The sequence below is a fragment of the Emydura macquarii genome, unplaced genomic scaffold (genome assembly GCF_026122565.2).
Source record: "Emydura macquarii macquarii isolate MOO-44397 ecotype Brisbane River unplaced genomic scaffold, CSIRO-AGI_Emac_v2 contig_1045, whole genome shotgun sequence".
In the NCBI taxonomy this organism is placed as follows: Eukaryota; Metazoa; Chordata; order Testudines; family Chelidae; genus Emydura; species Emydura macquarii.
In genome coordinates this window covers 5,184,609-5,212,142 of record NW_027131182.1, presented here as the reverse complement: position 1 = coordinate 5,212,142, position 27,534 = coordinate 5,184,609, and the positions used below count along the sequence as shown (strand labels likewise).

The window sequence follows — 27,534 nt, the reverse complement described above, 5'->3', positions numbered from 1 at the left end:
TTAAATGTTCCATAGGCTTTGTGCTGGCCCTCTGCCTGTGGTGCAGGCAAATCACCCTCAGAAATGAGGATGCTGCATCTTATCAGGTGAGAGCAAAACACTAGCTGGACTGCATGAACTTGGTCCCTTTGGATTCAGTCTCAGCATTAAATTTATGTTGTCCTTTGCTTTGCCAGTGGGTAAAAAAAAACCCCAACCCTTCATTTATATTTGGTCAAGAAAACCTGTTTTTTTTTATAGTAGCGGGAAGGGGCTGTCTGCCCACCTCATTGTTGAATGGAAAAGATTAGATTTAATTGTAAAAGGCTTGAATGGTTAAAAAGGTGAATGCAGTTTAAAGCCTGTTGCCAAATTAGCAGCAGCAAAGAAGCGGACATGAATGATTTTAAAATACTTTGACAAGAGGGCTTGTTTTTACAGCACTCTTTACTGCTAACAAACTTCCCTTCTGGTGTAGGGGCAACGTACATCTGATTCAAACTTTAAGGCCAGAAGGTACCATTGTGATCATCCTAGTCTGACTTCTTGCACATTGCAGCTCACAGAACCTCACACACCCCTTCTTCTAATAGACCCGTAACCTGTGGCTGAGTTACTGAAGTCCTCAAATCATGATTTAAAGGCTTCAAGTTAGAGGATCCACCATTTCCTCTAGTTTAAACCAGCAAGTGACCCGTGCCCCATGCTGCAGGGGGAGGTGAATAACCCCCAGGGTCTCTGCCAATCTGACCTGGGGGAAAATTCCTTCCTGACTCCAAATATAGTGACCAGTTAGACCCTGATCATGTGGGCAAGGTCTACTAGCCAGACACCTGGGAAAGAATTATCTGTAGTAACTCAGAGCCCTCCCCATCTCCATCCATTGGGATATTTACTACTAGCAGTCACAGATGGGGCTCCGTTGTAGGCAATCTCAAACTTACGAAGCTCATTCTTGCAGTCAGTTAGGTTTTTTTAGCCCCTACTGCTCCCCTTGGAAGGCTTTTCCAGTACTTCATTCCTCTGATGGTTAGAAAACTTCACCTAATTTGAAGCCTAAACTTGTTGCTGGCCAGTTTTATATCCATTTGTTCTTGTGTCAACGTTGGTGCTTAATTTAAATAATTCCTGTCTCTCGTGGGTATTTATTCCTCTGATGTGTTTATAGAGAGCAAATATATGTCCTCTCAGCTAAACAAACCAAGCTCCTTGAGTCTTCTCTTGCAAGGTAAGTTTTCCATTCCTCTGATCATTCTCGTAGCTCTTCTCTGAACCTGCTCCAGTTTGCATTCATCTTTCTTAAACATGGCAGATGAGAATTGCGCACACTGTTCCAGATGAGGTCTCCTCAGTGACTTGTGTAATGGCAATAACACTTCCTTATCTCTACTGGAAATATCTCGCCTGATGCATCCTAGGATTGGATTAGCCTTTTTTCATGGTCACATCACATTGGCAACTCATAGTCATCCTGTGATCAGCCGATACACCCCAGTCTTTCTCCTCCTCCATCACTTCCAACTGATATATACCCATCTTGTAGCAAAGTATCATGTTGTTAGTCTTCAAGTGCATGACTTTGCATTATTAAACTTCATCCCATTTTATTACTCCAGTTTTCAAGGTTGTCCAGATCTTCTTGTATGACATTCTGGTCCTCCTCCATATGGACAGTGCTTCTCAACTTTGTGTCATCTGCAAATTTTATTAGCACACACGCACTTTTTGTGCTAAGATCATGAGGAACTCCACTAGTAACCTCACTCCAGCCTGACAGCTTACCTTCCAGTATGAACCACTGTAGTCTCCCCTTTTAAAACAGTTCCTTATCCACCTTTCAATTTTCATATTAATCCCCATCTTCTCCAGTTTAGGTAATAATTTCCCATGTAGAACTGTTTCAAATACATTACTGAAATCTAGGTAGATTAAATCTTCTGTGTTTCCTTTAACTTGAAAATCAGCTATCTTCTGAAAGAAAGAGATCAGGTGGGTCTGGCATGTTTAAGGATACGATCCTATCACAGAGGTCACGGATTCTGTAACTTTCTGGGACCTCTGTTACTTCTTCTGGAGCAGGGCTGTAGCAGCTGTCAGTCTCGGGGCTGCCAAAGTAGCGGCCTCTGGAACAGCTGACCGGCGGCCAGCCCCCCGGAACAGCTGGCCCAGCCCACCAGAACAGCAGCCAGCTTGGGTCAGCCCCCTGGGACTGGAGCAACTGTGGTCAGCCCCTGCCGCAAGAGCAGCGGTGGGACTGGAGCAGCTACAAGCCCCGGCAGTGCTGTCTGTCCTCCTGTCTCCTAGGTATTTTTAGTAAAAGTCAGAGACCGGTCACAGCTTCCATGAATTTTTGTGTATTGCCTGTGACCGGTCCCTGACTTTTACTAAAAATACCTGGGAGGGAATCTTAACCTTAGGCATGATTTACCTTTTATAAAACCATGGTGTAGTTTACTCTAATTACCTTTTTTACCTTTGTCCTCAACTACTTTCTCTTTCAAAATTTGTTCTCGGACCTTGCATACAATTGAGGTCAAACTAATTACGTCTGCAATTTCCTGGACCACTTTTCCCCCCTTTCCTAAAAATAGGAGCTATATTAGCAATTCTCCAGTCATATGGTATGACTCCCAGGGTTACGGATTAATTAAAAATCCGTGTTATTGGGCATGCAACTTCATGTGCCAGTTTCCTTAAATATTCTTGGATGGAGATTATCTGGGCATCCCCAATTTGGTCTCATTAAACTTGTTCAAGTTTGACTTCCACCTCGGATGTAGTAATTTCTGCTTCCATATCCCCATTTCCATTAGCTACCCTGCCACTACCCCTAAGCTCCACTTTACTCTTATTAAAAACTGAGGCAAGTTTTCATTTAGGTGTTAACCTATGCCTGGCCAATCTTTAATTTCCACCCCATCCTCAGTGCTTAGTAGTCCCACTTCTTCTTTCCTTGTTTTCTTTTTATTTATATGGCTATAGAACTTTTTACTGTTGGTTTTAATTCCTTTTCAACGTCCAACTCTGCCTGACTCACCAGCACGGGGCTGTATATATACATTCTTTTAATTTTTACAAGAAAGGAGGTTTGGCTAAATTGACTTTTATCCTCTTGTTGCTCTGGGAACAAGCCGAGTAACTCCATTGGTCAAAAGAAATAAAATTCTCCTTTATCAGAGGAAGACACCATTCCCCCTGCCCCCCTCTCTTCCAGTTGACTGTGCATCGTAGGCCTTGTCTTGACTAGAAAAGTAAGTCGACTTACAGACACTGCAGTTGTTATTGCGGTGGCTGATGTCCACAGTACCCTTCTTGGGTCAGTGGTGCATGTCCTCACCAGGAGCATGTCCACCGACCTAAGACGGGCAGTGCGGGGTGCTGAGAGCCTGGTCTCCCTGCTCCCTGCCGGGAGCCCTGCAGGCGCCCGGGCTCCCACTGACCTCCCCTCCCCCCCATTTGCTGCTGGGAGCCGGGGGAAGACGCCCCGGGGCTTCCCCCATTCCCAGGGGAAGCTGCCCGCGGCTTCTGGGTTATGGGGTCCAGCTGCCCCAGCTTCTGGCCCGCCCCTCTGCCCTCTCCTCATCCAGGAGCTGGGCAGCCTTGTCATGGCAGCTAAGCCATGAAATTGACAAGGCTGTCCCAGGTCCTGGTGGGGAGCAGGCGAAGAAGCAGACCAGGGCTTATCCTCTTCCCGCTCCTGCCGGGAGAAGGCTACTGAAGCTTCTCCCCTAGTTGTTCCCCACCAGGGGCAGCCACAGGGGCCTTCTCCCTTCCCCGCTTTCCCATGACTCAGCGGTGAAATTGACAAGGCCTGGCCCCGGTCAGTGGGAGGAGCAGGTGGAGAACCCCCAGGTTTCTTGCCCCAGAGACCAGCTGCTCAGCTCTCCCGGGCACTTGAAATTGACAGAAATGACAGCCCCACAGGTGATGTAAAGGAGGCAGGGATGTAATGGATACATTGTCACCACGCCACCCTAAGTAAGCCGACATAAGCCCTACATCTCTCGTTGAGGTGGTTTTATTGTGTCAGGCATAGCAGGGGAGTTACATCGGTGGCGGGAGCATTTCAGTGTGTACGCCTCCACTGTTTTGTCGACAAAACTCCAGGGTAGACCAGCCCTTAATGTGAGGGATCCTGAAAACATCTCAGGTGCTGCATTTGGAGTTAGGCTTCACAGGGGGTGTGAACTTGTTGCACTCGCCCTCCCTTGCTGGAGGGCACATAAGAACATGAGCATGCCCTGCCTGCTCATCAGCTGGTTCTGAGCCATGAGTAAGTCTGTAGGCAGCTGCAGTTGCATAAAGCAAGTTATGGGTGTTCCAGGGAGCTGTCAAATCATGTCACTGCACAGATATTAGGTGTAACTCAGTGCTCTCATCAGCTGTACAGAGCTCCTCCAATCGGTGCCTACGTTTAGGGTCAGATCTGCACTTAGAGCATTTAGCTGGAAAGGAATCCCAGGACTGTGGTCTCAGTTAAATCAGATTAATTCCATTGATTGCAGCACTTGGGTCCCAGTTAGGAGGAACTTGCAACTCACGTTGGTAGGACAGCATCGCTTAGGGGTGTGGAAAATCCAGACCCTTGAGTGATGCAGTTATACAGAATTAACTCCCGGTGTAGACAGTGCTGTGTTAATGGGAGGGCTACCACCTCTGAGGGAAGTGAATTACCTACATGGAGGGCTTCTGCCATCACATCGGTGTAGGCTGTGTCTTTACTGCACTGCTGCAGCCTTTTACGTGTAGGCGCGCCCTTTGGAAGCCAGTTGTGTGTGAAAGTGGACGTGCTCTTAACATGCTGCGCTAGATGGTTTTAATTCTGACTCTTCCATGCTAATCCCCCCATTTGAGAGCTAGGCTTTGATGCGTTCAGAAAATCTAGCCTTTACAAAGGCCATGAAAGGACGCAGTAGGCAGCGAGTCTCCTTAGATGTTAATTTTAGTAGTTTGCACTGAGATTTATATAGGTTTTCTGAGACATTGCATGGAACAGCCTTGATTAAGGTGGAGCAGTGCTAAGAATCCATGCGTTTCCTTGTACTGATCTGACCATAGACAGGTATTTTACGTGATCACTTTTACCTGCCCACACGAACAAATGACTGGTCATACCTGAAATATCAGTCAGTCTAATCAGCTGCATTTGGCTCTGAATCCTTTTGGAATACTTTTCATGTGAAAGATACGTAAGTAACATCCTCCAGTGCAGATACTAATACATTTCAGTTGTAAGAAGTGTAAAGTGTTACAGTATTTCATACAATAGAGTGGGGATTGGTCCCTCCTCTCACATAAAGGGACCTGCTAAAACCATTTTATTAGCTGTTGGAGACCAGCATTTATTGTGCTTAATGCAGCTGTAAAAAGTTCCCAGAGCTGGGCTGATCATTTCAGTGACAATGGGTATGATCAACCAAGCCAGTGTCAGTAGTCTAGAGCCAGTGCACTACTGCCACACTGTGGTTCAGAGTTTGGCTTCTGACCTCTCCCTTGAGCTCTTTGGGGCAGAAGGCAGCATGCCCAGCCCTTCAGGGTAGGGAGCGCTTACTGTAGCATTGCTCTCGAATTGACTCCCTTTCTCTGCCTTTTGGCTGACTGAAGTGATGTGTGCTATGGAGAGAGCTGCTTCTGTGTCACTGCAATTTGGAAACTTCGAGATAGGGAGGGAAGAAAGTAGGAGAGATTCCATCAAGCCTTCTGCCCCCAAGGAGGACGTGCTAAGCAGCATTCTTCTTTGAGTGATTGCTCATGTCCATTCCATTATAGCGCACAACCAGAGCTCAAGCGCCATCGTCCAGCAGGCGACAGAGGACGTGGGATTTGGCAGAGCTGTGCTGATGGCAGCTCACCGGTAACTCCTACCCACCTCCAACGTATTGCTCGTTAGTCGCCTATAATGGAATGGACATGAGCAATCACTTGAAGAAGAAAACAAGATTACTTACCAGTAACTGATGTTCTTTGAGCATGTGTCGCTCATGTCCATTCCACAACCCACCCCCTGTCCCCGCTGCCGGAGTTGGCAGAAAGAAGGGACTGAGGCGGCGTAGGGCCGACAGTGCCTCATATACCGCAGCATGTGTGCAGGACTCCAGGGGGCACCGGAGTCGGCCCTACAGAGTCTGCTAAGGGGAAAAAAGTTCCAGGAACTGTGCATGGAGGCGTGCACTCACCTATAATGGAATGGACATGAGCAACACATCTCGAAGAACATCAGTTACTGGGAAGTAACCTTGTTTTCTATCTTACACTTACTTAACAATTTTCTTCTTCAAAGTGCTTTATAAACACCAATCCCCACCACGCCCTCAGGAGGATAGGTGATATCAACATGCCTCTGAAAAAAAGCATTAACTCTTGGAATTGCAGCTTGTGTTTCCTGTGTAATACAGAGGTGGTGACTTTTCTCTCTAATTCTGGTTGTCAGATTTGCTGTCCTTCACTCCTTTAGAAGACAATGAGTTGGCTGTAGAGCATAACATTACTTCGTGTTGAGTTTTCCCCGGATTGGAGGATGCCAGCGATTGTAAACTAGGTGATCATGCTGGAAATAAATCTCAGGATAAGGAGGGGCACTCCCGTGGCTAAAACACAGCTGGATGTCAAAGATAGATCTTCCATTGCCCACTCTGCCATGGACGAGTCCCTTAACTTCCCTCTACTCTCTCTCTCTCTCTCTAAAATGCAAAGGGTATGAAAAGGGACTATAATACTTACCTACAATACAGGTGGTGTGTGGGTTAATTCATGAATGTTCTCAAAGATGTTTGGGCAGAAGGCTCTAGTCTAGATAAATGCTTAGTACTTGTCCTTCTTGTGATTACATTGCTAAATATGGCTGCGTTTTGACAATTGTATCTTAAAGTATTAACCTGTGAATTGACAGGACCTATTTCATCATTTGATCAGAATGATTGGGATTTTCAAACTTTTATGTTTTATGCCGAACCTATTTTTTTGAAAGTGGGATGGCATTATTGCCTGTGGTGCCTTTCTTAGCATTTAGTTCATTTGCCAAAAGTGGATTGTGGTATAGGTGGTCAAATGCTAAAATAAGTATGGATTTTAAAAAGTGGACAGAGGGAGGTTTAAAAGCAAAACCCACATTTAAAACCAGTCTAGCAGCATGAGTGCTCTAAATTCTAATTATTCCACTCAAATGCATGTAAATGATTCATGGCCTCGGAGTCTCTTCAAGAAGAGACGCTATTAATCATCCTTAAACAAAGACATTCACTCCCTACTGAAGCCTTGTTTTTATTCGTCTTGACAAATGTGGGAAATGTTTTATTGTTGCAAAGGGGCTGTTATCTTAAAATGGGAATATGTACACATAAATAATATATACGCATGCCTGTATGCTGCTGTATCTTCGATTTGGACTTTGTTCTTTTTAACCATTTACTTTTGTTGTACTTAACAGTTTTTCTTCTCTCACCATGGCCACTTATTACAGCCCGTGGTTATGAATGGCTGGGTAGCTAATGTAAAGCTTCAGTGCCATCTAGGAATCCAATAACTGGAGCTGGCTCAGTGCTAATGAGGGAACACTCTCAACACTGCCTTCCTCACCCTTCAGGAATAACTTCAGATTTTGACCACTGTGCTGGGAATATCCACACCTACAATGTATTAGTCTTGTCTGCCTTCTGCATCCAGAAAGGTGTTTGCAGCTTTGAACCAAAACTTTACCTGACATTTAACTGTTCTGAGCCACTTTCTTGCTGGGATATTAGTCCAGGGAAACTTTCTGTGCACCATCATTTCCTGGCCTGATTATCAAGATGATGCAAAATAAACTTTCAGAGCAAACCCATCATGATGGTGATGTGTGAAAAGGCACTGAGAGAGCTAACCTTTGAACCTCAGGAAAAGCAGGCAGTGAACACAGATAATACTAACATTGGGAGAAGTCTTGCTGAGTCTGGTAGAACTCTGTACTGTAACAAAACTGGTCTCAGTGACTTCAGATGGGGACAAGCTATGTGGGTCTAATTTTAAAATTCAGAACTGAGTGCAAATGTAGATACGATGCATTATATAATATAGTTTTCAAACCAATGATTCGTAAATACGTGTTAAAAATGGGTGTTCCTAAAGGCTGAGAATTTTTCTCATTATAGTTAAGCCTTGGAGAAGGGCTTGCTTCAAGTTGGAGGCCAATATCGTCATGTTGTGAGAAACCATATAATGATGGCTATCCTGAATATATAGCACTCCTTAGTGTTAGTGGCAAAGCAGTGGATTTGTTCTTGACCCATGTCTGTTATTGCAAGAGTTGACTGAACTGCTCTAGTGGGGGCATGTTAAACTGCTGCTTTTTCTCTCTCTTTTTTTTTTTTATAAAGTTAGCCTTCCAGCTATGCGTAACAGATGGAATGATGGCCTGCTTGCTTCACTGCCCAGCCTAGCAGTCTGTCTTATCAAGACATGATTGGGAGGTTTGAGTTAGCCTGGGGATGCAAACTATGAAGCTATACTCACGAGTTAGTAAGCAAGCTGAAAATTACCAGGAAGAGGGTGAGTGGTATAGAGCACTGTCCTGCTGAGGAATCACGACATGGGAGGGGATGGAATAAGAGCTCCAGTGTTTGTCCCAGGCAGATCTTTTCATATTCAAACGTTTCCTTAGGTGGGTTTTATACTAAATGTAACTTGACCTTTTTTCCTTTGTGTTTCTTTCCATCACATTAATCCCATGACCGTGTTTGTAGACATTGGACCTCATTAAGATGGAAACCTCAGGGAAAAATGTTTCTCTTCTCTAACCAGCTAAGTTGAGTTCTTTAACTCTTAGCAGTTAACAAAAGAGCGTGGCATATAAAAGCATGAACAATGTTGTGTTCTTTCCGTATTTTTTGAAGGCTTTCATTATAGAATTTGAGCTGGGAGAGCAAAGCCAAGCCACAAATGATACCCTACCCACACCCCAACACACATCTGAATAAAAATGTTTAAACATACTCCATTTAGCTGTTTAATATTGGCATGAATGGTAATTCTGCAGTTCAAAGTCCATCTCCTAATCAATAGTGTAATAGCCTTTTTTCTTTTTGGTTAGGAGAACTCCTCCCCCCTTTACAGTATTATTCGTAATATATGAAATTAATGTAATCACAGTATGTTAGTCAGGCTGTTTTTTGTATTGACTAATTTGGGTGCATTCCCTGTGCTAACTCAACAAATCCACTCCCCAGCTCATGCTTTGGGAGTTTAAAAGTTCACTGAAGGCATTTGTTGTGCTGTAGTGAGGATCTTTGATTTGGCACAAGGCAGCCCACAGAGCTTGGGAACAAGGGGGATGTTGGAGCCTTGCAGTACAGAGGGACCCTGCAGGTGTATGAGGGAAAGGACAAGGATATGGAGGCAAAATTCCCTTTCCCTTTCATCTAAGCTTTTCACATGCTGGTGGTGAGTAGGAAAACTGGGCAGGGATCACCTGAGTTTTCTTTCAAGGATTGTTCCACCACATGGTGTCTCTAACACTGTCTTAACACTTGTAAGCAGGACTGATTGGATGTGGCCATTGATGCTGGGATTCCTGTGTGTCTCCATGTGCTGGTGAAATGGCTGTATGTTGCTGTTCTCCACTGTCTGCATAGACTGCATGGTGGAAGAGATCTGTACTGGTTCACTTTGTCCTTCCTCCCCTATTGTGGTGTGATTTGGCTTTTTTGTGTATCACTAAACCAACCCAGATGGATGCGTCCTGACTTGAGTCTCCAGCCTCCTTAGGCAGGTTGTTCCATTGCTTATCTGCTCTAATAGTGTTTTTAACTCTTATCTGAAATCTTCCTTGTTGCAGCTGAACCCTTAATGCTACTTGTTCTGTCCTTGATGAATAACGGTTCATGACTTTTTCTAATATCCTATGTTTGAACATTGTTTTGTCTTGGTTTTCTCATCCTTTTTCCCCCAGACTGAATGCATCCAGATATCTAAATATCTCTTTGCATGTCTCATTTGTCACCCCCCTTCTGAAGTTTCTCCATTTGACTTTATCTTTTTTTTCCTGTCTCTTATTAAAATGTGTGATAGATAAAATTCAGCATTTCCTGTGAAGGCCTAACCAGTGCTGAGTAGAAGGACTAATTAATTTTCTTTGCTTTACATGTCATCCTATTAATACAATCCTAGCATCTGCCTATTTTTATGACATCATTGTTGACTCATTCAATTTATCTTCTGCTATTTCTCCCAGAATCTACCCTGTGGTACTAATACCTATTCAGTAGTCCCTTACTCAACCGTGTTTTTATGCATTTTGATTATTACCACTTTCAATGTAATCTCATTTAATCTTGTTTTTCAGGATCTTGTTCTATTTTATTAATATTCACCAAAGTCTTTGGAGATCCCTCCCAGTGCATATTTCTTCCTCCTTGCCTCTCCTTGATCTTAAATATTCTCTGGTCCCAATTCATTCTTGATGTTAACCCCATTCCTTTCAATCACATTGCACTTGCTTGCTCCAAAACTGAATGTCTTCAATACATTCTGTAAGTACCGTCCTAGTTTGCCTGTAAGTGACATGTGCAGCTACATCAAATGCTTTGGTAAAGTTAAGATGAACTTGATGCTCCCTGAATTTCCTTTATCCAATAAAGTTGTTACTAATTGTTTGCCATAACTTGTCCTTGATAAACTAGTTGCACATGAGTTACTGTTTATTGCTGCTTTTTCCTCTAAAATGTCACCAGTCAACAACTTTATTAATTTGCCTAGCAATTTATTATGCATTTAATTTAACTTTATTGGTCTGGGACTCCCTGCATCTCCTTTTTCCCCTCCTTAAAAATAAAAAAGCACTCTAGTTTTCAGCCCTTTCTTGCCCTCCTTGAATTCTTAGTGTTTCTGATACTACTTCTGCCAGTGTTTTCTGCGATTCAGAATGACTTCCGTCAGACATTGATGATTTCAGTACATTCGAGGTATTCTCTTACTTGTCCCTTTTCTGTTAATTCTGCCTCATGACCTCTGGCTCAGCTTGTTAACTTTTGTGTTAACTTCTTGTTAGTGGTATCCCTTTTAGAAAAGACTGAAGCCCAGTAGCTATTAATCGTCTTGACCTTATTTGTTTGCTGCCTCTTACAACTTTTCTCCTTGTAGCAGACATTACAATTTCCTTGCTTCTGATGAGCTTATAAAACACCCCCACTTGTATCTGTTGCTAACAAAGGTCCCCATAGGGTGCCTCTCCAAACTATCTTTTCCCTTCCTCTACCTGCTTGTCCTATTTCAGCTTATTGAAATAGGAACGCCCTTTATGACTCCAAAACTAAGTAACTGTTTGCATAATTGTGTGACTGTTGGGTCCACCAACCAGCTTAGGTCTACTGCAGATGTACATACAAAAGGCTCACAGTTAGCATAGCAGATACAGCATATGGTGGTAGCAGTAGCATCTAACTGAACAAGCCATGTTGAGGTGAGCTTGCAAGAACAGCATAGTCTTCCTCACCCTCTAGACAAAAAGACTCTAAATGTTCTCTGCTGAGGATGTGGTGTATCAAATACGTAATTTGCAAAGATTTGAACAGCTGCTGTGCCCAGAGTGTTCTTACAATCTTACACTTGCTAGGCCCCCCTCTTGGAGCATTGCTTTCATACACAAACATTATGATGACTGTTTATTGATTTTTAGAGTGCCCCTCTTGCTCACAGTACAAATGTGAATGCATGTAAGAGTAAATTACACACCACTGGCTTGCCTGTGAGTAGCTTGAAGAGCAACTGTCAATTGTCAGAGGATACTAATCCTGGAGGTTGAACCCAGGAATGTACTTGTCTAAAAAGGGAAACTGTAACAGCTGAGATGAAAACGCTGCAACGCCTGTCCTCCCGCCAGTTTTCTGATGTGTGAAGAAAAATTACACCTTTTTTATTGTTGTAAATATTAGGAAAATTAAAGCATTTTAGGGCTCGAATTCAAGACCTGTTTTCTTTGCATGCTGCCTGGAAAGAACTCACGCCCTGTCTCGCCTCCTATCTCGTCTACTCCACATCACTGTCACAGTTGTGCCACCCGTGACAATACCTGTATTGTTCCCACCTGCAGGGTGTACTAAAGAAAACGTTCCTGAGTTAAAAATTGTCAACAATGCTTGAATTGTTCTCCGATTCTAATCAAATGTCTTGTTTTAGAGCTGAGCTGCCACTGAGTCAGTTTATCGCAGCAGATGGAGGTCCCTACTGCCAGGACTGGTCCCAGAGTGAAAATGAAGGTAGAAAGGCTTTAGTTAGAACTTGACTCTTTTAAAGGTGTAGATAAAAGAAAGATTAAGGAAGCATCAAAACTCCCTAGTTTTCTCAATGCTAGGGTTTCCTCAGAATGCATATCCAATCCTTAATGCGGTTGCCATCAGAAATGTAGATCCAATTATGTATGCTTATAGTTTGAACTCTGTGTCCCTTTCAGAGAAACCCGGGAGGTGTTAGAATTGTTGAGCTGTATTTTCTTTGTATTGAAGCAGATTAAAGATTGTTAAACTAATGGGGAACATGTTTCATTAATGCAGGGTAGAGTTATTAGCAATTACCCGTTTAGAACCAGCAGCTGGGTGTGAGGGGTCCTTTCCTCACTTGTTACACTTCCCTAAATCTTGGACTTTACTTTCTTCACCACATTTGGACACTGAAATCTTTTTGCATTTTTCTGCCATTATGTCTATAGAAATTTAGATCACTGGACAGGTGGCTTCAAAAAATGAATGGAGAAAATTTGTTACTTTCATTCTTCCTTTGGCCTGTGGTCTTAATAATTATAGTACTTTGTATTTTTATATATGAATATCAGTGCTTTGATTTGAGTGATATTAAAAACATTAAGCCTCAATACCCTCTTGGTGTACATACCTGTAAATATTGTTACCCCCATTTTACAGATAGGGAAACTGAGGCATAGAGTTTGACTTGCCCGAGGCACTGTCAGAACTGTAAATAGAAACCAGGAGTCCTGGCTTCCCATCTAGTTCTATAGCTATTTAACCAGATCTTCCTCCTTCTAGTCACCAAAGTACTCTGTCCAGATGGGGAAGAATGGGTATTAGACTACAGTATATGTGGTGTATTTCAGTAGCGAGAATTACTTGGAGTATTAACTCCTGTTAATAATCAGGGAAGTTGTGCTCCCAGTTTCTTTCACACCATGTCAGAAATGGCATTCATGATACCTTTGATTCTTCACTGTAGAAATGAGTGCTCTCATAGTTATGGGAATTTTTATTTCAGTATTTTGGTATCTAGGATTTTGTGTGGGGGGAGGGGGAGAGGGGAATTACACTGAAATGTTGTATAGCAATTGTGCTATTAGCTGTCCCCCTCCAGCTCTAAATTGGGACAGGGGAAGCCTTTTTAGCTAAGTGGATTTAACTGTATTTTGAAGTCTTTAGACTCCTCCTCCCAAGGTTGACTTAGCTGTTCACCCTTCTGAGGTAGATAAACTGAGATCCACGCAGTTTGCTGTGTGTGTAGATCTGTAAAGGAGACCTTAAAGGGACACTGTCAGATCAAAACTGGAAAACAACTTAGATTTTCTAAAAAAAAAAAAAAAAAAAAATGGCCTGATTTTTTTTTTTTTCTCAGATGTGCTGTAGCTCCCAGCAAATGCTTCTACAAGACTGAAGGCCGATAAAGGTGTTTCTATCAGTTTCAAAACAAAACAAAAAATACCCAACCCAATTGGAGCCATTTGTTGAAGAATTACATACTCTCTACTGAGGTGTTTGAGTGTAAATTTGCAGAAATGAGAACCTGAAAGTGACTTCACTGATTCTTATTGTCCTTGCTGAGACAAACACAGAAAAATACACAAATGGCATCAAGCAGAGAGAAGTAAAATAGATTTTTAGATTTCTCCCTTTTAATAAACAGAATAGCCATTAGTGTGATGTAGATAGACTTTACTTACCATATATGGGCTAAATATTTTATAGGAACTGGTGGGTGGGTGTTTTGAATTTTCTGAAAACTGGGCCCCTTTAAGCCATCTCATCCTTGGCACCTTTAAAGTTGAGGCACCCTCAATTACTAGCAACTTAAAAACACACAAAAATCCACACCCATTAACAACCAACAAACAAATACAAATTCTGGTCATGATTTGGAAGTTGAAAGCTTTCCTTTAAAACCAAGGTCCTATCTGCTCTTGGATGGATTTCAAAGATATCATGTTTTTTTTCCCTGAGAGTAAATATATGTACCTCTTGTTTTTTGTGCGTGCGTGCTATGAATGTGACTGTTTATTTTTTCCAGAAGTTTTATAATTAAGGATTCCATTTCCACTTAGTTGAAAGGAAAGTAACACAATGAAATTCTGTGGGTTCAGGTTGTGGCTGTGGTGCCTTGTCGCTGAGAATCACCCATTCAAGATGTCAGTACGGATAACAGAATTTCTGGCTTTGACCAACCTTTCAGAAGAAAAAACATAACTTTGCAGCCTTCTAGGTGTTTCATAACTTTTAGAATATTTAGGCAAATGCGCAGGTTTTTTTTTTCTTGTGACATCTCCTAAGCTCTGTAAGCCTGCGGCTGTAAAATGTTTACCTTACACTTGAGCTCTTCCCTACCCCTCAGACAATCGTTCTGATCCATTTCTCAGTCATACACGGGTCATCATATGTCAATGTTTATCCAAAGTAGAGAAAGCAGCGTAGGAGACAGAATAAACTTTTAACCCAGGAGAGAATGTCATTGTATATATGATGCAGAAACAGGGCTGGTAAGAAGAGGGAGTTCAGAATTAGTTACCTGTATTGTGCTCCACTTAACTCTAAGAGGGTGTTTATTAAACAGGATAAAGTGACACTCAGATTAAATAGAGCAAGTATTTATCTGCAGCCTTTGGATTTACAGTCCTCTTTGCATAATGTACCATAGACATTTAATGTATCATAGACCATTTGCAGCTTAAACAGAGATTTTAAAAAAACTCTGCATTAAAGGCTGCAGCACCAATGGCTATTGCCCTGTGCATGACTGAAATAATCGTAATGATAAACGAGGGCTACAAAGAATTTCCATCAACCCTTTGTCATTAACCTCTCCATGCTCTGTAGTGATGAATTAAACATGAACACATGAAGGGTACTGGATGCCTCAAGGAACTGGCATTGGAATAGAGAAGGTTTTCACCTCACTCTGTGATTCCAATTCCACCCTGGTCGATAGCAAGTAAAAAACAGTTACCATCCAATGGCTCTTTGACGACCTGTGTGAGTGGAGATTGGTGCCTGTTCCAGTTTCAATTGGAACCAAAAATTTAAAAGACCATCTCAGCTATCAACCTTGCTAGTAGAGATCATATCTGAGGGTTTGGTTTGGTTTGACCATTTTTCAAATGATCCCTCTCTTTATAACGGGCTGAGACCTAACACCCATATTTGGGGGCTGTGGCTTGAGCCCACCTCTCCTGGCTAGCAGTTTAAGCAGACAGACAGACTGAGCTTGCCTCTCCCCTCTAGAGGGAATCCATCAGAAATATCTTTGGGGTGCAGCAGGGGAAAGCTTGCTCTGCCACTGCCTGCGCTAGGTTGATGGTTCAGTGGTTAGGTTCCTACTCTGCCACAAACTTCCTCTGTCGTTTTGGGCAAGTCACTGCGGATATGTCCATGCTTGGAGCTTGAGGAGACATAGCTCAAACACCCAATGGAGCGTAGCTATCCCAAGCATTCACCCATCTGCGACTCTAAGTGTATACTTGGAGTGGCTTGCCTCTCCTGCCACCCTCGCTACACTCCATTTTGAGCACACGAGCTTGGTCAGAGCTAGAGCGGGTGTGTCTTCTTGAGTTAGGAATTACACCCCCAGCTTGCAGTCAGACATGTGGTTTTAGAATGCTTCGCCTATTATGGTTTGAATACAACTGCACGTTGTTTGCTCTCTTCCCTCCCTCCTGTTGCTCTCCACCCCCACTTCTAATCCTTGAGCAGGTGTTTTTTCCATCAAACTGTCCCCACTGATGCCTAAATCCTTTTCCCTCCAGACCCCAACTATTGATTACCCTACACCCTGTGGCATGGAGATTCTTTTCCTGTTTTAGATGTAAAGAATTGTCTGCATTTTAAATAGCATCTGTCAAGAAGAATCAGTCTTTGGGGTGGGGGATGGAGTGATTGCTGCCACAGAGAGGGAAAACAAAAATCAGTACATTCTAAAATATTGACAGTTTTAGAGCAAAGACATTTTCTTTTGTAGAAACTATGACTTTAGTCATTCTTTTGTAATCCAGGGTTTAACTAGAAAGATAAAAACCATTTGATCCAGTTGATCACACAGTTATTTTTAGTAACCAGCATTTCAAATAATAATAAAAAAAAATAGAAAACCTCCAACAGACCTGGAGAACCCAGCTGGCTCATTCTGACCAGCAATGGGTCAGTAGTTAAGGCAAATCCTTATGAAACTTCAGAAAAAAGTGACCTGGCAGGCTGATTGTGTTTGCTCTGTCTTTTTTTATCACACTATTACCCTCTGGGATAAGTATGTGTGGGTGAACAGCAGTACATTTAAAAAAAAGAAAGGACAGAAGGAATAGCAAACAGAACACAAAATATCACAGAAATGGCCATTCATAGACAAACTTGAATCCTATTGTTAGTGCCTGACCCCAGAGCTTGTGGAACAGACTCCTGAAATTTATTGATTGAATTCCCCATTCGGTGGGAGACTTAAAAGTAGACTAGGCAAAACATTAGGAGAAATACCAAAGGAAAAAAACCAAAGGAAAAAGTGACATTGGCCACTGTCAGAAGACAGGATACTGGGCTAGCTGGACCATTGATCTGACCCACAATGGAGCTGCATTCATCATACCCTGTAATCAGATTCTTACAGGCAGAATCCTCTGCTTCTAAATTAAAAAAAAAAAAAAAAAAAATCTCTGCCCATGCCAGGCCTCTTATAGTATGCTGTCTGTTTGAAAGCTTTGGGCTCATTCTGCTTTTCTGACGCACCTAAAACTCCCATTGATATAAGTGGGCACTTTCTGTCTACAAGAAATGCAACATAGGCTTCCTAAATGGGGATCTCACTTCTCCATCATATTGCATGGGAGAAGGTGAACTTTCGGAACTGTACCTCATGCTACATGAGAGGCGAATGAATACCATGATGATGGGTGCCCGTAAAAGTATCTAGATAAGTAGCAATGGGTGTGTGAGACACCAGGGTCATTGATGTCAGTCCAGTTAGAGTGGTTGGGAACACTTATGGAAAGCACAGCTATAGGTCCACTGAAGCATTTCTAATGCTGGCAGATCACAGGACAGTAGACAATAAAATCCCTTCCACCCCACCCCTCTCCAGCCCCTCTATAATTCAGATAGCAGCCAAGAATGTAAATTCTGTCCTGAGAACAAGAGCTAGAAACTCATGCTGTATACAGCTCGATATCTCTGTATTTCACCTTCAGAAGCATTCACCTCTCTAGGAGAGCAGCTGCTAAACTCCATGTCAGAATTGAGGAAGTTAGCGGTGGGAGACACTTTGAGGTCCAAAATTATGAGGATCAGAACTGGGCTTTGTCAAAGCTAGAAATTTAAACTTTAATGCTGGATACCATTGGAAAAATCAAGGCTTCATCTTTCCAGGGGTGAATGCCGTTCCTTTCAAGCTGTAATAGATCATCACTGGGGACTTTAAATCAGTTATAATTCCTTCTGTTCAGTAATGCTTTATTGGCTTTGTTAAAAAGACAGCAAGCTGAAACAAAACAAATGTTTTTGTGATGGAATAGATATTGTGTGTGAGAGACACTAGGAGTAGGTAGGTGATAAGAAACCATAATCCTCTAGCAACTTGTAAGCAAGCACAAATCTCAAGTAAGTCAGCTTTAAATTTTAGGAACCCTAACAGGTTCTGAAAATAAGACTACACCACTCTCGAAAACTTATTTACATAAGCCTATTAAAATGATAAACATACAGTTAATTTGTCACCTCTAATCAACTGATAAACACAATTTTGGGGCATCTAAGGTAACATTGAAAATATTCAACACTGCAGAGACCTCCATGGTTTTCTTCCATAAGGTCTCTGCCATAGTCTCTTTTCTCCAATTAGAAAGAATGGGTGACGTCTTGGTCCCATTGAAATCAATGGCCAATCTTCCATTGACTGTGGTGGTGTCAGGATTTCACTCAGAGGTTGTAAATGCATCTGGCTAGAACTAGTCCTAAAACAGAAAGATGTAGTGTGCATCCTAGACTGCAATAACTGATTGCAAACTACACAATAAAAGCACACTTTCAGCTGCTAACAGCTATTTGTGATTGTGGAGGGCCTCGTTTAATGACCATTGCCATGTTTCATTATTGTGCATTAAGAGTGCAGGATGAAAAGTAGCAGTAGGCTGTGCCATCAGAAATAACGTCCTAGGCTGCTTTTATCCTGGGCTTGCAAACTTGTGTGTTTGCAAAATGAGTACAGTAAAATACACAGTGGAAGAAAAGATGCGCCACATCTTATGTGACAGTCATTGCAGATGCAACAGGATATTCAGAATGGCGTGGGGATTTGTGAGCTGCATTCATCCTCATAAGTTAAATTATTGTTTATCTTCAGTCAGGCTACTGTGAACATGATTTTTATGTCATCTGTTTAGGCTACACTAAACTGATGTGGCCTGATTTTCCTGACAGATCTACGACTGATAGCAAATATCCCCAACAGCCGGTGATGGGACACTAGATGGGGAGGGCGCTGAGTTACTACAGAGAATTCTTTTCCAGGTGTCTGGCTGCTGGGTCTTGCCTTCATGCTCAGGGTCTAACTGATCGCCAAATTTGGGATTAGGAAGGAATTTTCCTCTGATCAGATTGGCAGAGACCCTGAGGGTTTTTCGCTTTTTTCTGAAGCATGGGGCATGGGTCACTTGCAGATTAACTAGAGTAAATGGTGGATTCTCTGTAACTTGAAGACTTTAAATCATGATTTGAGGACTTCAGAAACTCAGTTAGAGGTTCTGGGTCTGTTACAGGACTGAGTGAGCCACGTTCTGTGACCTGCAATGTGCAGGAGGTCAGACTGGATGATCATGATTGTTCCTTCTGGCTTTAAAGACTATGAATCATTCTTGTCTGTCTTTACTTGTTAATTTATTGACAGAGGGAGACACTTTTCCATTAAGAGGGGAAAAGTCCCGGAGAAGCCACGCAGACAGCTGTGTAATGTATGTGACCCCTTTCTTCCATTTCTTTGTCCTCAGCCATCAAGGGATAATCTGTTCATCTGCACTTTGAGGCAAATCCCAAAGCCTTTTGCTTTCTGTCTTTCCGTTTTGCATCTGAGAATAAGCTTTCCACATATATTTGCTGATTTCATTGATTTCATGCTGTATGTGGCAAATTACTCTCTACAGGAAACCCAGCAAATAGGTCTTCAGCAAGATTAGCAAACAACCCTCATGGAACTTTTCACTAGTTTATATTGCCTTAAATCACTTTCTCAGTCTGCTGCAGGGTTACCACTATTAGAACTATTTAGTTGAAAGCCGTGCTTGTCATATTTATTGGGTACCTCTTCTCTGTGCTAGCAAGAGTTACCAGTTCCCTCTACTGTGTGTCTGATGTGGTATTGCTGTTACTTGCTGGCCCACTCTCAAGTCAGTGCTCATTTTGCAGCATGTCAGACCCCTGTAGGAATCCAGAAGTGAGAGGTCAGGATATTATCTGAGAGCCTCTCATCCTGTCCTTGTGAGCCATTCATATTTACAGGAGGGGCATGGAGTTGACTCAGCAAGAAGTCTGGAGAGCAGATAGATACCTATGCACCAGCAATTCATAATTAAGATATGAAACCTGTTCCTTCCTTGGGAAGGCATTGGGACGCTGATTTTCTGTATTGTTGGCTGCTTGGCTGAGATGGCTCCTATGTTTCCATACACTGTACTTTGCCCTACTTAATTAGTTGTGCCACAGATTGAGACCATGGAGATGTGTCCTGGAATTCACACTGGCTAACATTCTTTAAGCGAGCTGGATAAAGAGTTTATTGAGAGTCCTCTTTGTAAAGCATAGTGGTGTCAGGTAGTAGCCACTAGAGTTAGTTGCAAAATAATTTCCATGACAGTACCTCTGTTTTCAGGGGCTCAGACTTCCTAAAAGTTGCTTTTTGTGCTAAAGTTTTCTATGCTTGATCTCTGTTCAAAGACCTTTACAAAAAATATTTAGCAAATTCCATCCAGCTTCTTTGAGTTTAGAAAAAGTATAAAAAAAGGGTAGCGGGAGGGTGGGGGGTGGAGAAGCATTCTTAACCAGGAAAGTGGTATGATCTACTAGTGTGTAGTAGTATTCCTGTATTGGCATGTTATCATGGAAGAAAGGATTGTGGCCCAGATTCTGATACCAGTTACACTGGTGTAAATTTGGCGTAAGAATCTTCTCCCAGATGGAAATGCATACACACAAAAGGGATATAGTTAAAGCCATGTGCACAAATATTACTTAGGCATTGCCTGCTGCCTGAGTGCTTGATTGTGCTACCTGAACATTGCATTAACATAGGGAGGGGGTGGGTTGCTTTTGTTTTTGTTTTTGTTTTTTGCATTTAATAAAAATTGAACCTCCAAATCAGGTGAGGGTGTTTTCTGTGTCCTGTGTAGTAAATGTAATGTTATACAAAAATAGCCTTTAACCTTTGGCATGTGATGTTCCCGTGGCTTCCAAAAATAGCTTGGATGTTTCTGGGCTTGTATAAAATGCTGTGGTGGTGAAATCCTGACCCTGCTGTTGCAATCCAATGGCAAAACTCCCAGTGGGGCCGGGATTTCATGTGATGATCTTGATTCCATCACCCTTCCTCAAGCTGAATAGCACTTGGTTCCATGAACAGTCATGTTGATTTTTGAGATCAGAGTGGGAGGATCAGGCCCTCTGCTTGGAATGAAGGAATTGGTCTGGACCTGGGCTTGCAGAGACCTGATGTCTTTTCTCTGATTTTGGTCTTAAATAGGAGTTACATTTTAATAGCAGAGTGTGTCCTTTCCCCAGGCACTATATCTTGCACTGGCAATAGAATGATGTTCTAATAGGTCTTTTCCATTTATAATTTGTTATTTTTACACCTTTTATAATAGTGCTAAAATTTGAAAATTATTAGTGAGGGCCGAGGAAATCTTTGGCATCTATGCCCGTCTAGTGCCGTGGTGTCTGAGACAGTGCAGCAAGCCCGATGCTGTAGCGTAGAACCTTTCCATATTCTAGTCCACTGTGTACCCCAGTGTGTTATCAGTGCTGTCTAGTAGAATAATGGGTGTAGAGAACAGAGGCGTGGCTACTTCACCACTCTGTGCCTCAGTTTCCCTATCTATAAAATAGAGAGAATACTTCCCACAGTTGACACAACTCTTTGGTCTCTATATGAATGAAAATGTCCATAAAAGCGCATGCGTATTTGTTTGCTTTGTTTGTTATGCCGTGAACCATGATGTTCATATACATGTCATCTTGTTTATAAGGAGAGCTAATATCAAAACTTACAGTTAAGGTTACCTGACGCTTTCCATTATATAGCCCTTTTTTCAGTTGCATATCAGTTTGCCAAACTCTGACTGCAACCCTGAACTTCGAGTGAAATTTTTCTTGCTGGATGCCTGCGTCAGGCTTTTCTTGGTTTTGTTTTAAAGTTTATGATAAAATGGCCTCGTTACTTTTAAGAATGAGGTTAGGTGAAATAATGCTGTTTAACTCACGTTAAAAACAATTCCTACAGCTGTTTCATTGAGAAGCTGTATAGCACCTCCATGCTTGGAGCAGGGGCTTGAAATGTAGTCAGGTGTGGCAGTCTCACCCTCATGTCAGGGATGTGGCTTTATTTTGGCATTTCCTAAATTCTGAGTGCTTGTCTTTGCAAATGTAGTGTTTTTAAATGTTATCCTTTTTTGAGGACAGTGTAATTTATATATCGCGTACTCCTGATTATGTGAATAGCGTGGGGGTATTTGATTTCATTCAGATAATTGAGAGGGCAGGAGCCATTCAGCTTCAGAGTGGCCATCCCCATGGCCAGGGGCTTGTCCTCCAATTCGCAGTCGTGGTTGAAGATCTCTGCTCTGTTCCACTCACTCATTCCCATAGCAGCAGAGCTCTGTAGAGGACCCCCTATGCTGCTCTAGAGGTGCTGAAACTCAGTCCCTGCCGGTGGGAGCTCGGGAGGCTGTGGTCCTGGTGGGGCGGAATAGAGATCCCCAGCCAGGACTCTGCTGTGCCTTCCTGGAAGCACAGCCTTCCCTGCAGCTTGTTCCTGCAGGGATCCGGTGTCACCAGCCCTGTGTCAGCTTTCTACAGCTCTGCTGTCATAGTCCTGCTCACTTACTCCTGTGACAGTGGGGCTGCAGAGGGCTCCCTCCACTGCTGCAGGAGCCATTCAGCAGCAAGGAGGCCTCCCCCGCATCTGACGGCTTGTCCTCCTCCACTTCCTCTTCGCATTTCTAGCTAGGGCTCTCTGCTCTCTTATCTGAACCTTTGCATTATATACAAATTCCTTCCTTGTCCCCAGCATGAGATATATGCCCTCTGCAGCGTGTATCTCATGCTGGGGGACAAGGAAGGTGATTCAGATAATGCAGAGGTTTAGATAATAGGGTTTTGGATAAACAGGACAAATGTTTAATCTCTCTCTCTAATGTACTAAGTTATATCTCAGTAGTATCCTACAGCAGTGAGTTCCACAGAAAAGGACATATTACCATACTTGTGGCTCCAGTTCTCTGCTGGAAAGCTCAGATGAAACCTCAGTTTCTATTTTAAAAGGAACGAAGGGTGGGGAGAGACCAAGAGCACAGTAGTCACTAGCTGATATTCAGCAAAATCCTGTTGAGTTACGATAGATGGAGTCTTAAACAGCAGGATTATTGTTATCGGAGTGCTGTAGAGATCAGGGTGGTAAATGGCAGGATACTGGTTCCAGGCAATAAGAGACAATGGTGCTTTGTAATCGTGGCAGTGGGTGGTAAGATTAAAGGAACTCTGCTTTAAGATGCTCAGAAGCATTAACTTTTTAAAGTTTCCGATTATGAAATGTATCAAACTTGCACTGTGTCGGTAATGCTTTTTTCAATCGTATGAAAAGTTAATTCATTCTAAAATCTATGGCATGTAAGGAAAACTTAAAACACACGGAGACGTGTATGAAGATGCAAAAACACAAAGCAAGATTCATTAAAGGTGGGAGAGACAACCCTGAACTTTAAAAGCAGCTGAGTTTATAAAAAGCCTTTCTCTTCTGACACACAGGGATGAGAAGAATCAGTCCATTATCGTAAGTGGAGAATCTGGCGCTGGAAAGACAGTCTCTGCCAAATATGCCATGCGCTTCTTTGCATCCGTTGGTGGTTCTGCCAGTGAGACCAACATTGAAGAGAAAGTCCTTGCATCCAGTCCAATCATGGAGGTAAAGCTGGCACAGCAGAAGTTACATAGATTTTTTTATTCTACTTTGGGCAATCTGTGTGCATTTATTTGTAGCACTAGCAAACTGCACCAACGTAGGGTGCGGTGCTTCAGGATTGGGATCGTCCCTCTGTCTTGTAGATGGGAATGTCTGTCATTCTGTTTATGTCCAGGACCTATCTCAGTCTCAGAAATGAGAGCCATACGTTAGAAATAGGAAAATATAGCTATTTTAATTTAGATTTTTATATAATTAATAAAGATATTTAATTTTTAAAAAACCATTGGGATTGACTAGTTCAAGCTACATTTTGTGTGTAGGTCACTGGTTTAAAATCCACTACAGGTTGATAGTGACTATAAACAGTTACAATTTCTCTGTTCAGTGATTCATCATATGTGAAATATGCCGTGGGGTCTCTGTCTAGTTCTTTTCATGGAGTTGGAGCTAGGGGGGAGCCCACCATGACTGGCCCACTTGTTGGCTGTCTCAGGAGAGAGTTTGAACCGCCTCTTTGGCCTATCTCAGTGTTCCTGGAACGGTGCAGATAATTGCTGGGTTTAAAGAAGGTTGCAGGTAGCGGAATTCTGATGCCACTGCAGACATGAACTGTGTGTGGCCTTATCTATGTCATTAATAATCTATCATCTTTCCTTTCCTTCTCCTCTTTTGTGTTCTTGTAGTATGCCTTATTAATTCGAGAGAGAGAGAGAGGTTTGTCTGTTGAAGCTATAGATTGAATCAACATACAGCTACTTTTTTCATATTCTTATTAGCAGTTACTAGTAATAATAGCACCTGCTGGCTAGGCACATGGAGATCTCTTTGCTGTGAACTAATCTATTGGGTTTTTTTCTCGTCTTTATTAATAAGGCATTTATTGGGCACCCATCACTGTGGAATTTACATGGCTTGAATTGTCGTGGTTTAAAAATATAGTCCCTGCCCCAAAAACAACTTAGTCTTGTTTATTGATGTTAAAAGTAAATATTCTGCAACCCCCAGCATCAGCATGATTTTAAAGGATATAGACTGAGGGAGGCCTAACCAGTGAGTCTAAAATTCAGTGAAAAGTCTGGACCAACAGGTGCACGACACACTGCCGACAAGCACGTTAGCGATGCTTAACACAGATCAGTAATTCACACTAATCCTATCGGTGGCCAGGTTTGCCACTAAACATATTTCAGTTCCATGGGGCACCTGGTGGTCTAGTTCCTGCCAGCTTCATACTGAGGACACGTAATTTAAGTTTTGTGACAAATGCAGGTGGTGTGGTGGAACAGACAGGGAGGAATGTCTCTGAGGCTATGTCTACGTGGTAACTAGACACCCACCTCACAAGGTCCTGGAGCCCGGACTCCCACTCTACGTCTACACAGCAATGAAAGGGACTTGCAGCCCATGTCCCGTGAGCCCGAGTTTGGCACAGGCCAGCCCGGGTGTCTAGTTGCTGTGTTAGGGTGGGCCTAGGCAGCGAGTTGCTGAGCTTGGGTCAGCTGAGTTGGGTTTGCTCTGTGGGGCTAAAAATAGCAGTGTAGATGTTTAGACTTGGGCTGGAGCCTGGGCTCTGAGACCCCCGTCAGAGGGTTTCAGGACCTGAGCTCCAGCCAGAGCCTGAATGTCTCCAGTGCCATTTTTAGCTCTGCAGGGAACACCAGAGTTAGTTGACCTGGTCTCTGAGACTCCCTGGCTATGTCCACACAGTAATGTAAGCCTAGGGTTCATGGGACTCAAGTCACTTGACCTGTGTCAGGGAACCCTGGGCTTGAGCGTCTACCTGGCATTTGAACGCTAGGTTAAGAATTTTCTGACCCTTAAAGAGCACATGAGTACATAAACCACATACTGCGCTCCCTTGGTGGCTGGCTCCGTAGAATGAGCGCAGTTGGAGGAGGCTATAATCTGAGAACTGGGCTCTCCAGCTCTAGGTGCAGGAAATGCCCATGTGCACCTGTTTTGGGGATAATCAGGACGTCAGTTTCCAGGGCTGTCAAACGATTACAATGAAACTTGGCAATTCTTAATTTTTAAAATGGGATGTTCAATGAATGTTTGTTTTTTTTAATTTATTCTTGTCTGTTTGTCTTGAAGTTTGACATAAAATGTGGGTTGCAGGGGAAAAACATACGCGTGCCCCAGTCAAGCTGCTGCAGAGCGGTAAAGTGCTTCCTTGGGGCTTGGTGTACAGTGTGCGCCTGACCCCCTGGAGATCCCTTATCGCTGCCCCTGCTGCACCCTGGAGGCAGGGATAAGGGATCCCCGGGAGGCTGTGAGGAAGTTTTGGGGCTAGCTTCCACTCGCCATCCTCACAGTGCACGCTGCCTGGGTACCCTGCACATGCAGCCCCAGGGAGGACAGGCAGCGGGGGCACCCAGGAACCAGAGAGCAGAGCGGGACCAAGGGCTGCTTTGCAGGGAGGGAAAGCAGCAGGGCTCTTGGCTCAGCATGGCCAGGGGAGGGATGACCCCCAACATCCCAGTAGCTGGGAGCTCTGTGGGAGGAGCAGGAAGGGGGAGTGCACTTGGCCAGACAGTAACGGCATTTCCGGCTGCTGCGCTCGCTGTCTGCAGCACTGCTCCTCTGCTGCCAGGAACTCTGGGGTACATCCAGAGGGCTTCCGGGACCCGAGTTAAGCTGGGAGTGCGTGCACAAAGGAAACCAATAAGGCTCTGATTCTAGGTCTCAGTTTAACACGGGCTCAGACCCGCCAGGCCTGCAGGGTCCTGGGACCCTAGGTCTGAGCCTTAGGTTAGCACCCTTGCAGTGTGGACAGGGAAGGGTGGGTTTGGCTTGAGCCGCGGATGGCCAGATGTCCCAGTATTAGGGACTTTGATTTATATATGCAACAATAACCTCCTTCTCCCCAGAAAAAATGTCCCAGTTGTTTTCACTTGGTATCTGGTCACTCTCCTTGAGCTCAGGCTTAAATTGCAGTGTAGACATATCTACTGCTGAGGGTCTTTATTTTGCTGTGTAGATGTACCCATATGTAACTCAGGACTGAGAAATTCGGGACTTTGTTGATCATAATCTGAAATCAGGGCTGAACTCTTACCCTGGTGCACTGAGGCATTGCCAGTGGATTTAGGTTTTGGAGAGGCAGATGGTTTGCTTGTGGGAGCATTGCCTTACTGGCTGTAGGGATTCTTGCGTACAAATGTTGAATGCATCTGGACTGCAGCTGTCTTTTAGCCTTTCCAAAGTGACTGAAGAAATCTATATCAACTGGGGATGTAAAAGGTTAGGGATGTAAACGTTTTAAACAGCTGATTACCGTGTGAACTGCGGGCGGAGGGGAGCAGCAGCTGGGCAGCTCTCGCTGGTGGGGAAGCACAGATCCCAGGGTCAGGGGTAGATGCAGCTGGGATTGGCTCCTGAGGAGCGGCGGGGAGCCCAGCGCGGGGGCGGGGGAAGTGAGCAGCAGCTGGGCTTGGCTCGGCTCAGCTCTCCACTGGTGAGAGCTGCCCAGCACACTCGCCCCTCCGCCAGCGTTTAACCGTTTAAACATTCTAAAAATAGAATGTTTAAACTGATTTTAAACTAAACTAATTTTTACATCCCTAATATGAATGGCTGAATATATTATAGGCCCAGCACATAGTGCCTATGTTGGGTCTAGAGGGCTGCCACAGTTACCCAATAACTTATCTGGGATGACAGACCTTTCCCATTTTGGGTGGTGGATACCCCCATGATGCTCTGGGAGGGGCATCATGGGCAGGGCCCAAGCATAATTTTTTCAGGCCCAGTACAAACTTGTAACACGGACCCCCTCCCACACACATACCTATGGGGGTTGCAGCCTGGGCCGGGCCCCCCAGGGGCTCCAGGCCCCAGTAAAGTGTACCCTTCCCCCCACCCCCCTTATCGGGACCCTGATCATGGGGGCATCTGCCACCCAAAATGGGAAAGGCCTGTATCGCTATAACAATTAAATGAATGTATTATTCTTGTTGTGAATTTAGAAATTCCCCGAATTGCCCGTTCTGTGATGGAGGACTTCACTTTCTAGGGATATCAGTTACAACAGTGTGAGCTTCCCTCACAGTGCCCCAAAAAGGTGTTTCAGCATGAGCGAGGAGGGACCGTTATTAGAGATGGGAAGGAAGTTCAGTCTCCAGCTCGTTCAGTCAGTCTCATTGCTCAGACTGCCCACAAGGT

At 43.5% G+C, this 27,534-nt stretch overlaps 1 protein-coding gene across 2 annotated transcripts in view; it reads left to right on the top strand.

Moving 5' to 3' along the window:
- Positions 1-27,534, top strand: part of MYO5B (myosin VB) — a 364,799-nt gene that overhangs the window by 140,226 nt on the left and 197,039 nt on the right. For both annotated transcript variants that reach the window (XM_067545400.1, XM_067545401.1), the window contains one exon: positions 23,214-23,370. In XM_067545400.1, coding sequence (XP_067401501.1) covers positions 23,214-23,370 — 157 coding nt within the window. The remainder of the gene's footprint in view (positions 1-23,213; positions 23,371-27,534) is intronic.